Below are 12572 nucleotides of genomic sequence, written 5' to 3' on the forward strand. Positions count from 1 at the left end.
AATGTCTCTGGTACAATCCATGGTCAATCCTAGGATTTTTGTGGGTCACTTATCACTTCTTTTGGCAGTGTTTGTTGTCGCAAAAAATGCCAAGGTGCACTGTGGTTCGGACTCTACTGTAGGTCCTCCTGTAACTGGCTATGTAAGTCAGTTGAAAGGTCGGACCATGTCTGGTAAGGGACAGTGGCATTCCAAAAAAATCTTTAGTATTTTCAGACAAGAGCATTCAAAACAGAATAGAGTACCATAATTTTTACAGGATTAAACTTCTACTCATCGATAACCATTGTTTTTCAGTTCTGCTCATAAAAGAGATACTGTCTTGGATTGTAGCCATTTTGCATAATATTTCACTTTTGTCCATTATAATTTTAACAGAAAACAGAAGACTCCTTCAGAGAAAGCCTTCAGAATGTGTAAAAATAAACATCTCATTAAGAACTTTTGTTTTGTTGACAGGTCCGTAATAGCTATTAGCAATAATCAAATAACACACAAGGAAAATGCTGTGCCGTGATTATTTTGTTATCCAAGTTCTGCTATTTGCTTGTTATGTCTGGAAATGAAACTTGGGGTCTTGTAGGCTTATGAAGCTCTCAGACTATTCTACTGTACTATGTTACATTTCTTTTCAGGAGTCACAAGCAAATTGTACATTAGTGTACTGAACAATAAGGAACAGAAAACATTTTCAATACTAGTAATATTATGTAGTGTGTGCCTGTTTGACATCATTGATCAGCCTTTTTCTTCTTAATGCTTCAGGCCACTGTTTCTGAACTTTCAGTTTGCGAAACTGAGCTTTCTTTCCAAGTGTTTAGTTTATCTCTAATGAACCTTGTTAGCTAGTATACACTGCTGCAAATGTATCTATATTTTTTATGTTTCCAGTGTTCCTACACTTACTCTGGAAAGAAGTAAAGGCTTATCTGCTGCGGTGCTCCATCAGTTGAAGACAGAACTGGAAAATTTAGCCCAGAAATTAAAAGGAGAAGTGATGGTGTTCGAGTTGGCACAACATGTCCAGGTTGCATTTAGATAACTTACATATTAATATAGGCTGTTTTATAAATCTCCTATTCTCTGTCCTGTGTAACACAAAGCTTTTTTTTCTGTGCCAGTTTGAAATCTCATTTTCAAAGAAGAAATTTTTAACATTAAGAGAACGTCTAAGACATATGTTTTTCAAATAATAACATATTGCAATTGTAATTTGAATGTGTAATGCATTAACCCTCCAGGTGTGAGTGACATGCGTGCTCTTTCTGTATGATTCTGCATGGCATGCTGTGTTATCATGTCTGATATAATTGCTAGGCTGTTTGTATGTCAGAAGTTGCTGCTTTCCCAACGAATCTTTCTCTGATGCTCTGGTACATTGAGTGTTAAGTTTTACATGTTCTCAAGTTTCATCCACATATCTTCTCATGTCAGGAAATTTGTAACCTTTAGCACGCGGTAGTCTATGGACATCTGCTTCGAGGTACACCACACTCAGAAAAATTATAAAGAGATTTCTCTCGTGTTTATAATTTTGAATTCAATTTTTGCATTTCCCACATTATGTACATAAAAGTCAGTTAAAAAGCACTTCTAAATTCAGTTCTTGGTTTTCGTATTATATTCTTTGAATACAATTCTTATAACTATTCTAATTTTGAATAAAATTGGTACGCAATTCTCTACAGAGAAAAATTGAAAAATCGCCCTCGGATTGGGGGGGGGTTAAGAATGTATTTTTGTGTTTTTTCTGTACAGTGTATCTTAAAATGTTGAAGGTTAAGGAATAACTATTTTAGGCATCTTTATACAGTAGTTATAAGGTATGTGCATCTGTTTGATTACTTATGCATATACAATAGGAAAAATGCTTGCAGGCTCCTAAAATTCAGACGTTAAATTCAGTGATGACTTGCAGTTACTAAGACATTCAGCATAACTGTAGCATTTTCTGATGTTCCTCTTGGATTCTTCCCTGCCACAACACTTGGCTGCATTTAATGCCTGTCATGTGGAAAGTCTAAATTGGAGATGTCTTAAATAATTACAAAGCTCTGCCATAAAAGATCTAGCAACCCATACACTCATCATCTGCTATGCGCAAATATATATCATTTGATTTTATCATTTCCCTGTTTACTATCTTGTTTCATCATTCCTGTTGCACCATCAGAAATCGTGAGTCTTGCATCAGTCATCTATGAATTTTTTCATCACTCAGCAAAATGTCAAATTTTATTTTATTGTAGCCTTTTGTGTCACTCAGTAATGTGTTTCGTGCATTTAATACACAAATAATTTCTTCATTCATCGTTAAGAATTGAGTCAACTTAGAAATTACTGTGAAACTATGAGCCATGAATTGTTGCATACATATACTGGACTCGAAGAACTTAATCGTGCTAATTTTATTCTTGTCCCTAGTAATTTCACTGTACATCCTATTTTATTACATGATACAGTGTGACAATTATGAACTATATGAAAGGAAAAAGTAAATTAGTTACAGACTACAGTGTGCACATATTTTATTCAATATGTAAACGTCACTACAGATGAAACTTCCTGGCAGATTAAAACAGTGTGCCCGACCGAGACTCGAACTCGGGACCTTTGCCTTTCACGGGCAAGTGCTCTACCATCTGAGCTACCGAAGCACGACTCACGCCCGGTACTCACAGCTTTACTTCTGCCAGTACCTCGTCTCTTACCTTCCAAACTTTACAGAAGCTCTCCTGCGAACCTTGCAGAACTAGCACTCCTGAAAGAAAGGATATTGCGGAGACATGGCTTAGCCACAGCCTGGGGGATGTTTCCAGAATGAGATTTTCACTCTGCAGCGGAGTGTGCGCTGATATGAAACAGCTGGCAGAAGTAAAGCTGTGAGTACCGGGCGTGAGTCGTACTTCGGTAGCTCAGATGGTAGAGCACTTGCCCGCGAAAGGCAAAGGTCCCGAGTTCGAGTCTCGGTCGGGCACACAGTTTTAATCTGCCAGGAAGTTTCATATCAGCGCACACTCCACTGCAGAGTGAAAATCTCATTCTGGAAACATCCCCCAGGCTGTGGCTAAGCCATGTCTCCGCAATATCCTTTCTTTCAGGAGTGCTAGTTCTGCAAGGTTCGCAGGAGAGCTTCTGTAAAGTTTGGAAGGTAGGAGACAAGGTACTGGCAGAAGTAAAGCTGTGAGTACCGGGCATGAGTCGTGCTTCGGTAGCTCAGATGGTAGAGCACTTGCCCGCGAAAGGCAAAGGTCCCGAGTTCGAGTCTCGGTCGGGCACACAGTTTTAATCTGCCAGGAAGTTTCATATCAGCGCACACTCCGCTGCAGAGTGAAAATCTCATTCTGGTCATTACAGATATTCGGACTTAGGTTATGACATGTTTGAAATGCCTGCCATCATTGGTGATGACATGGCGAAGACTAATAGTGAAATTCTGCATGACCTGCTGAAGTGTTGGAACATTAATGCTGTCGACGATCTCCTGAATGGCTATTTTCAGCTCAGCAATGGTTTACATTTATTGCTGTACACCTTGTACTTAATATGACCCCACGGAAAGGAGTCGCATGTGTTCAGATCTGGAGAATATGTGGCCAATTGAGACCCATGGCAGTGGCCTCTGAGTACCCCAGAGCCAGAATGTGGTCCCCATATAAGTGCTCCTCCAGGACATCAAATACTCTCCTGCTTCGATGGGCTCGAGCTTCATCTTTCATGAACCACATCTTGTCAAAATAGGTCACTTTGGATAATGGCGATGAAATCATCTTCCCAAACCTTCGTGTACCATTTGGTAGTCACTGTGCCATCAAGGAATATCACACTGAACATTCCATGACTGGACATTGCACAACACACAGCCATCCACTGAGGGTGAAGAGACATATCAATTATAAAATGCAGATTCTCAGTCCCCAAATGCGCATATTCCGCTTATCGACGAACCCATCCAAATGGAAGGAGGCTTTGTCGCTAAACCAAACCAATTCACATCAAAGTCCTGTTCATCAATTCTGTGGACAATAATGTTGGCAAAACACAACCGCTTTTCCTTGGCCTTGGGGCTTAATGGCTGGTGGGTTTGAAGTTTGTATGGGTGGAGATGCAGGTCTTCAACAACAACTTATTGCAGTGTCTCCCAGTTGATTCCCACCTTTGTGGATTTCATCTGACTGATTCCCTGGGGCTGGTTTTAAACATAGTGCATGTCTTCATGATGTTTTTAGGTGTTTTTACCCTCTTTGGATGACTGACATGGCCTACATTGTCATCACAAATACTGCCCATCCTCTCAAACTTGCAAATCAAGTTCTTGATTGTTAACACACTTGGACCGTCTGTCTTCGGCTTGAACGTGGTCACAAAATTCCTTTGAGCCACAGTTGGGCTGTTGTCGCTTGTACAGTAGGCCTTCACAAGCACTATACGCTCAGGCGTGCTTTACCGTGACATTTTTACGTGCAAATAGCCGACAGCGACAAGGTGTATGCGCAGGCACATACTAATTCCAATCATGCCTCACAGCCAGCCATGCAGTTTGAACGTCCTGACGTAAACCGTTCAGAAGTTATGACTATTTAATTTATATCTAAAAACAAAGATGATGAGACTTACCAAACAAAAGTGCTGGCAGGTCGATAGACACACAAACAAACACAAACATACACACAAAATTCAAGCTTTCGTAACAAACGGTTGCTTCATCAGGAAAGAGGGAAGGAGAGGGAAAGACGAAAGGATGTGGGTTTTAAGACAAAAGACAAATGTCTGGTTGTGTCTTTGTATGTGCGGATGGATATGTGTGTGTGTGTGGGAGTGTATACCTGTCCTTTTTTCCCCCTATGGTAAGTCTTTCCGCTCCCGGGATTGGAATGACTCCTTACCCTCTCCCTTAAAACCCACATCCTTTCGTCTTTCCCTCTCCTTCCCGTTTGTAGCGAAAGCTTGAATTTTGTGTGTATGTTTGTGTTGTGTTTGTGTGTGTATCGACCTGCCAGCGCTTTTGTTTGGTAAGTCTCATCATCTTTGTTTTTAGATATATTTTTCCCACGTGGAATGTTTCCCTCTATTATATTCATGACTATTTAATTTCATATAGTTCAATAATTGTCACCCTGTAGGCACTCACCACTCACATGAATTCATTAGTACCTGACATGTGCATATTGGAAAAATGTTGTTTACTTGATCTTCAAACTCTTCATTCTTCTTATAATAAGTGTCCAGCAAAGGAACAAGTTGGCTCTGGAGTTGGATACAATGCACTGGACCATTTGCAAGTCTGACTGAAATTGTGGAATAGAGTGATGAGTATGTATTGCCACTTTGTCTGGGATTCACATATTTAGAGAAAACTTACTGACTCAGTTTAAACAAAATCTGCTCTGCTGGCTCTTGAGGTTAAACCTGAGGAATATGTATGTCAATGTTACAACTTACATTACACTTCTTTGACTTGCGACTATTTCACAGTTGAAAGAGGAATCAAGTTAGGAGAATCCCTCTCAGCAGAGGTAGTTTCCAGATTATGTAATTGGGGATACCGTCAGTCGTACCTAGCCACCAGCAAGATTGAACCACTTGAAGATGTCAGATAGCTTCTCTGAGTAAATATTGTGTAATTAGCACAACGTGGTCCGGCAGCAAACCCATGAAGACTATTTACATTATTATTCTTGTTTGTCTGTTTTTCATTTCTGTTTTAATTTTCTTATCATTGCAGAAATTTTTGCATTTACATAATAAACCAGCCTTTAAATCGTTTTATGAAGAAATGGTAACTCGTCAGCATGAACAGAGACAAAATCAGCAGCTTGCACTAAAAATGAAAGAAGATCGCCAGGTGAGTGTAACATACATTATCTGCATGGAGTCATAATTGAAAGTGGCTTAACAAGGTTATAATATTTTATTATCTGATATAGTTCAATTGCTTTTAGCTTTTACTGGAATGCACATATTTTGTACAATGTTTACTTTGTTTACTACTTAAAGTAGACCAGTATTTACAGAGGGTATACCCCAGTTCGAGCAGCTGAAACTGAATAAAGATGTGTGTTCTACCACCCATCAAGCTATTTATCTGGTGAAACTCTACATGTGTACAATTTATGTTTGAAATATACATTTACAAGTCTGATGACTACAGAAGCATATGTCGATGAAGAAATAATACTGTAAGAGACAGCTATGATCAGCAATACACAAGTCATAAGTGAAGCTTTTTTTTGCTAAATCTAAACACTTGCTTGGAACAGTATATATTAACATAAATGGAATGTACATAGTCATATTTTCTGAAAAGATTGCTGTGTTGTCATAGTTTCTTCCCTTATTGGTCATTGAAGTGCAGTTTGGTGGTTCAAAAAATGCATTTGGACCAGCTTCTGACAAAGATCTGGATAATGTGATCACTAGAGACTGGACTATATGCATCATAACAACCTTAAAAGATCCATGAAAAATGTTTAAAAAATGCATGAAAAGTGTTTAAATGTGCAAGATCAAATAATAAAAAAAAAACATTATAGTTACTGTGTGCATTATATCTCAGACTGATGACCATAGATGTTAAGTCCCATAGTGCTCAGAGCCATTTGAACCATTATATCTCAAAGTCGAACCTGTGCATATCAGTTATGAGGAAGAGTGCCAGCCACATGAAAAATCCGTACATTTAGAACCCTGATATCATTTTCTGAATACCTGCTGGTAGATGTTAGAAAGGGGCCCTTTTTGGGATTATTTTCAAAAAATACGCAAAAGGGGGACATACTGTGTTTCATGACTTGTTCCTTCTTTGCTATTGTTGTCTGTAACACTCAAATGTGATGCGAGTGAGTTGCAGTGAAACAAATGACATGTACAGGACCAACTTCGAGATATATCGCACGCAGATGGGCAAACAACATACAGTCATGAATTTTTTTTTAACAGCGTTTACTTTTAATTAATACTATTGGACAAAAGCATCATTTACTGTTTATTTTACATTTTTCCACTATTGTAAACTTAAACGACAAAGCACTGTTCCAAATGTTCAGTAGTAAGATTGTGTCTTCGATCACTCAAAACATTTTTAGAAGCAGAAAAGGACCGTCCTACATCAACTTAGGTTACTGAGCAGTATTTTAATTTGGATACTATGTTGACACTTATTGTTTCTGGTAAAAGTTCACCTGTCCCATTAATAAAACTATCAATTTGGTGCAAGGGTTCAAAGCTTAGGGTATTTTTTTAAATGTTTTCAAACTTTTCTTTACGTTTTCTTGGGAATACCTCCCACAATGAGGAGTTCACTAGAATAATTTTATTCATTAACTGAATAGATTCATTCAATGCCAGGCCACTAAATAGGAAGAGGAGGGCTCTTCTTTTAAAACACCAACAATTAAATTTGCAATGTAACGGCCACAAGTGTCTAGTTTCGTCAACTGATGTCCAGATAATGCTGTCCTTGAGTTTGTTGTGTATTTCTTCCAGAACATTTATGTAAATTGTTGGTATGTAATTTTTACGCAATGTTGGTTCACCTGGAATATTTCGGTTTAAGCAATATTTGCCAGGAAGCCTTTGAGGATAGATTCATAAGTTTGTGAAGAGGAATATTGCTTGCAATGAATGCTTCACATAGATCCATGCTAAATCGACATTTTTTGGTTACCTTTGGACACATCTTTGCTACTGCAACTTGCTATTGTCAGAAGTTGTTCACGGTACTCTCTTCTGCATTCCTGCGATATGAAGACTTGTCTTGACATGCTGGTCTATTGGAACCTTTTTTTGTGCAAAACTTTTTTTCTTGCAAACTCGGCAGTATAAAACAGTTCTGTCGTATGTAAGTGTTCCAGGATGGTCAGCTATCCACGAAACTGTTTCATGTTTTGGGTGGCATGGTGCACAACATGCTACACACTACATGTCGTAAACAAGTTCAACTATGTACAAGTAAACAGAAAGCTAAACTGAAACAATTAATGTGCAGCTAAAAGCTTGCATAGTTTAATTTACTTGTTGCCGACACCTGCGGTATGGCAGTGGACACGATTAACCGGGGGTGTGGGTGCAGGAGCATTGACTCTGTCTGGCTGTTCCTGTGCCTTTTCTGTAATGATTTCACTAGGCAGTGGCCTCTCAGTTAGCAATTGCATGCAGTTATAGGTCTTGGTCAATCTGTGAGACATCAAAACTAGATCGAGCTGGAGACCGCCCATCTAGATTTTAAAATATTGTAAACCTGGAGTGAAAATATGAATCGTCACTAGTTTTTAGTTAAAACATGCAGTAACTGGTGAAAAGTAGCCAAATGTGCAAATGCATATGCAACATGCAAATGCATATAATCTGGTCTCTAGTGGTCATCGTTTTTTTTGATACCGTAATGCTTATAATATCTTATAAATCTATAATATCTATAAATTTATAATATCTTATAAATGATGTTATGTACGCTTATTCTGTCTGATGGCTTTGTGTGAAGAAAAATAATTTTTGTTGAAATCTATTTCATAACTTACTCTTTTTAAAAGAGATTGCGAATTACAGGCTTGAATTATCGCCAAGGTAAATGTGAGCAGAAGCCGTCCCTATTCATAGCTGCTCCAGATAGGAACAAGAGTACATTACATGTTATAAATCCTAGCATTGATAATGGCTTATCTTCAAGAGAAAAATTGGTTAAAATACTGATAAGGAATTTCTTTCAGTGAAAAGATCTTTGTAAATAATATACAAAGGCACAGTTGAAATTTATGACATTTCTTATCATAACACAATATTCATACCTTCAGATTGAACCACAGAGATAAAGAACAAGAACAGAATGGGAATTAATAGTGGCCAACATACCCTTTTATTATTTTAATTAACCAGTGAGTAGAATTGAAAGATGGCATAGATTTTGAATTTCGCACATACTGTCATCTCTGCTGTGTGGTCGCTGACAATGATAGTGACCTTAATGAATCGAGCTGTAATGATGGACCATTATTACATGCTGCAGTGTGGATGCACCACAAATGTTGCGTTGTCAGGTGTGCATACTGTTCAGCTCCTCTGTGTTGTAATTACTTTATTGAAACTCCACATTTGTACTTGTTGGTTATAATTGAATGTTCACTACTTGAGAGGACCTCCATAGAGAACAAGTGATCGTTAAACACTGAAACTTTACAGAGATGTTTGTAAGGAGATGTGGAAGAGAAATAACAAATAAACCATTGAAAGGAACAAATTTTCATTTCCACATGATAGGGTAGCATGTGTTAATTGCATACCATGTGTTTACATTCCAGGCTCTACAAATGTTGTTCAGTGTCATGTGGCAAAAGTTGCTGTCTAACATGAAGTCTGTATGGATACCATTTCACAATTGTTTACACGACTTTTTGAACGGTGGACTCTGGAATATTTGGTTGTCATGACACAGCTCATGCACTCCTTGAAGATTGAACGTTGTGTCCAGCATTCTCGGCCATGACAACAAGAACTTCTTCAACACTTTGTTGTGCAGTTGACCATCAGCCTTCCCCAGCAGCAATTCTGAAATTGCAGTTAATTCAAACTTCTGAATCATGTTCTTCCACCCCAGTGCAGTTAGAGGATCTCTCTGTATTCCATAATGCGCCATTCTCACAAAGTGCAGTGGCACTGTTGCTGTTGTTTTGATAAAGCAGCTTTAAGAGTAAAGCCCCCTTCTCACCGTTTCCCGATTAATGTTGACTGTTTGCAACTGTAATTCACACTGATGCATGTGTTTCAACCCTATATCGCCATGCCAGTTTCAGTGCCAAATGGCAAGTCATGACAGCAAACTACATACAATGCAAATCCTGCAGTGCGCAGTGTAAACATTGTTCCTATAAAGTTGGTTACGCTAATGATGAATAGTTTTCAGTCGACATTGGCTCAAGTAGCTAATGTTTAATTATTACCACTCTGCAATTTGATGACCAGAATGGGAAGAACATACAACAACATAGGAATTTCTATTTTGTGAAGTATTGGTCTGAAAGTACTGCATACGTATTTTAACATATACTATATCAAAATGAAAGAGAAAGCCGTCTGGTAGAATTTTGCACAGAGCTTAACTTAATCATAGTTAACACTTGGTTCAAGAATCATAAAAGAAAGTTGTATACATGGAAGAATCCTGGAGATACTAGAAGGCATCAGATAGATTATATAATGGTAAGACAGAGATTCAGGAACCAGGTTTTAAATTGTAAGACATTTCCAGGGGCAGATGTGGACTCTGACCACAATCTATTGGTTACGAATTGTAGATTAAAGCTGAAGAAACTACAAAAAGGTGGGAATTTAAGAAGATGGGACCTGGATAAACTGACCAAACCAGAGGTTGTACAGAGTTTCAGGAGAGCATAAGGGAACAATTGACAGGAATGGGGGAAAGAAATACAGTAGAAGAAGAATGGGTAGCTCTGAGGGATGGAGTAGTGAAGGCACCATAGGATCAAGTAGGTAATAGATGAGGGCTCGTAGAAATCCTTGGGTAACAGAAGAAATATTGAATTTAATTGATGAAAGGAGAAAATATAAAAATGCAGTAAATGAAGCAGGCAAAAAGGAATACAAACGTCTCAAAAATGGGATCAACAGGAAGTGCAAATGGCTAAGCAGGGATAGCTAGGGGACAAATGTAAGGATGTAGAGGCTATCTCACTAGGGGTAAGATAGATACTGCCTACAGGAAAATTAAAGAGACCTTTGGAGAAAAGAGAACCACTTGTATGAATATCAAGAGCTCAGATGGAAACCCAGTTCTAAGCAAAGAAGGGAAAGTAGAATGGTGGAAGAAATATATAGAGGGTCTGTACAAGGGTGATGTACTTGAGGACAATATTATAGAAATGGAAGAGAATGTACATGGAAGATGAAATAGGAGATATGATACTGCATGAAGAGTTTGACAGAGCACTGAAAGACCCAAGTCAACACAAGGCCCCTGGAGTAGACAGCATTCCATTAGAACTACTGACAGCCTTGGGAGAGCAAGGCCTAACAAACCTCTACCACCTGGTGAGCAAGATGTCTGAGACAGGCCAAATACCTTCAGACCTCAATAAGAATATAATAATTCCAATCCCAATGAAAGCAGTTGTTGACAGATGCGAAAATTACCGAACTATCAGTTTAATAAGCCATGGCTGCAAAATACTAACACGAATTCTTTACAGACAAATGGAAAAACTGGTAGAAGCCAACCTTGGGGAAGATCAGTTTGGAGCCCATATGAATGTTGGAACACGTGAGGCAATACTGACCCTACAACTTATCTTAGAAAATAGATTAAGGAAAGGCAAACCTATGTTTCTAACATTTGTAGACTTAGAGAAAGCTTTTGACAGTGTTGACTGGAATACTCTCTTTCAAATTCTGAAGGTGGCAGGGGTAAAAAACAGGGAGCGAAAGACTATATACAATTTGTACAGAAAGCAGATGGCATTTATAAGAGTCAAGAGTCATGAAAGGGAAGCAGTGGTTGGGAAGGGAGTGAGACAGGGTTGTACCCTACCCCCAATGTTATTCAATCTGTATATTGAGCAAGCAGTAAAGGAAAAAAAGAAAAGTTCGGAGTAGGTATTAAAATCCATGGAGAAGAAATAAAAACTTTGAGGTTCGCCTATGACATTGTAATTTTGTCAGAGACAGCAAAGGACTTCGAAGAGCAATTGAGCGGAATGGACAGTGTCTGGAAAGGAGGATATAGATGAACATCAACAAAAGCAAAACGAGGATAATGGAATGTAGTCGAACTAAGTCTGGTGATGCTGAGGGAATTAGATTAGGGAATCAGACACTTAAAGTAGTAAAGGAGTTTTGCTATTTGGGGAGCAAAATAACTGATGATGGTCGAAGTAGAGAGGATATAAAATGTAGACTGGCAATGGCAAGGAAAGTGTTTGTGAAGAAGAGGAATTTGTTAACATCAAGTATAGATTTAAGTGTCAGGAAGTTGTTTCTGGAAGTATTTGTTTGGAGTGTAGCCATTTATGGAAGTGAAACATGGATGATAAATAGTTTAGATAAGAAGAGAATAGAAGCTTTCGAAATGTGGTGCTACAGAAGAATGGTGAAGATTAGATGGGCAGATCACATATCTAATGAGAAGGTATCGAATAGAATTGGGGAGAAGAGGAGTTTGTGGCACAACTTGACAAGAAGAAGGGACCAGTTGGTAGGACATGTTCTGAGCTATCAAGGAATCACAAGTTTAGCATATGAGGGCAGTGTGGAGGGTAAAAATCATAGACGGAGACCAAGAGATGAATACACTAAGCAGATTCAGAAGTATGTAGGTTGCAGTAAGTACTGGGAGATGAAGAAGCTTGTACAGGATAGAGTAGTATGGAGAGCTGCATCAAACCAGTCTCAGGACTGAAGACCACAACAACAACAATATATCAAGCAGATGTTTACCTTTACCAGATAATGTCTCATTTACTATTATTGTGAATCTGCCGGTCAAGACTGTCTGGTACACCATATTTATTGTTTCTTCAGCAACATATACTTCCGCACTGTTTATATTTTCCAATCTTGAAACA

The 12572-nt window shown here is 38.4% G+C and overlaps 1 protein-coding gene across 1 annotated transcript in view; it reads left to right on the forward strand.

Annotated features, from left to right (window-relative positions):
* The window catches only part of LOC126177132 (eIF-2-alpha kinase GCN2), a 317728-nt gene that overhangs the window by 69138 nt on the left and 236018 nt on the right, over nt 1-12572 (forward strand). Inside the window, exons 4-5 of the mRNA XM_049924405.1 lie at nt 892-1027; nt 5726-5845. Of these exons, the coding sequence (XP_049780362.1) occupies nt 892-1027; nt 5726-5845 (256 nt within the window). The remainder of the gene's footprint in view (nt 1-891; nt 1028-5725; nt 5846-12572) is intronic.

This window comes from Schistocerca cancellata, chromosome 1, assembly GCF_023864275.1.
Source record: "Schistocerca cancellata isolate TAMUIC-IGC-003103 chromosome 1, iqSchCanc2.1, whole genome shotgun sequence".
NCBI classification, from domain to species: domain Eukaryota; kingdom Metazoa; phylum Arthropoda; class Insecta; order Orthoptera; family Acrididae; genus Schistocerca; species Schistocerca cancellata.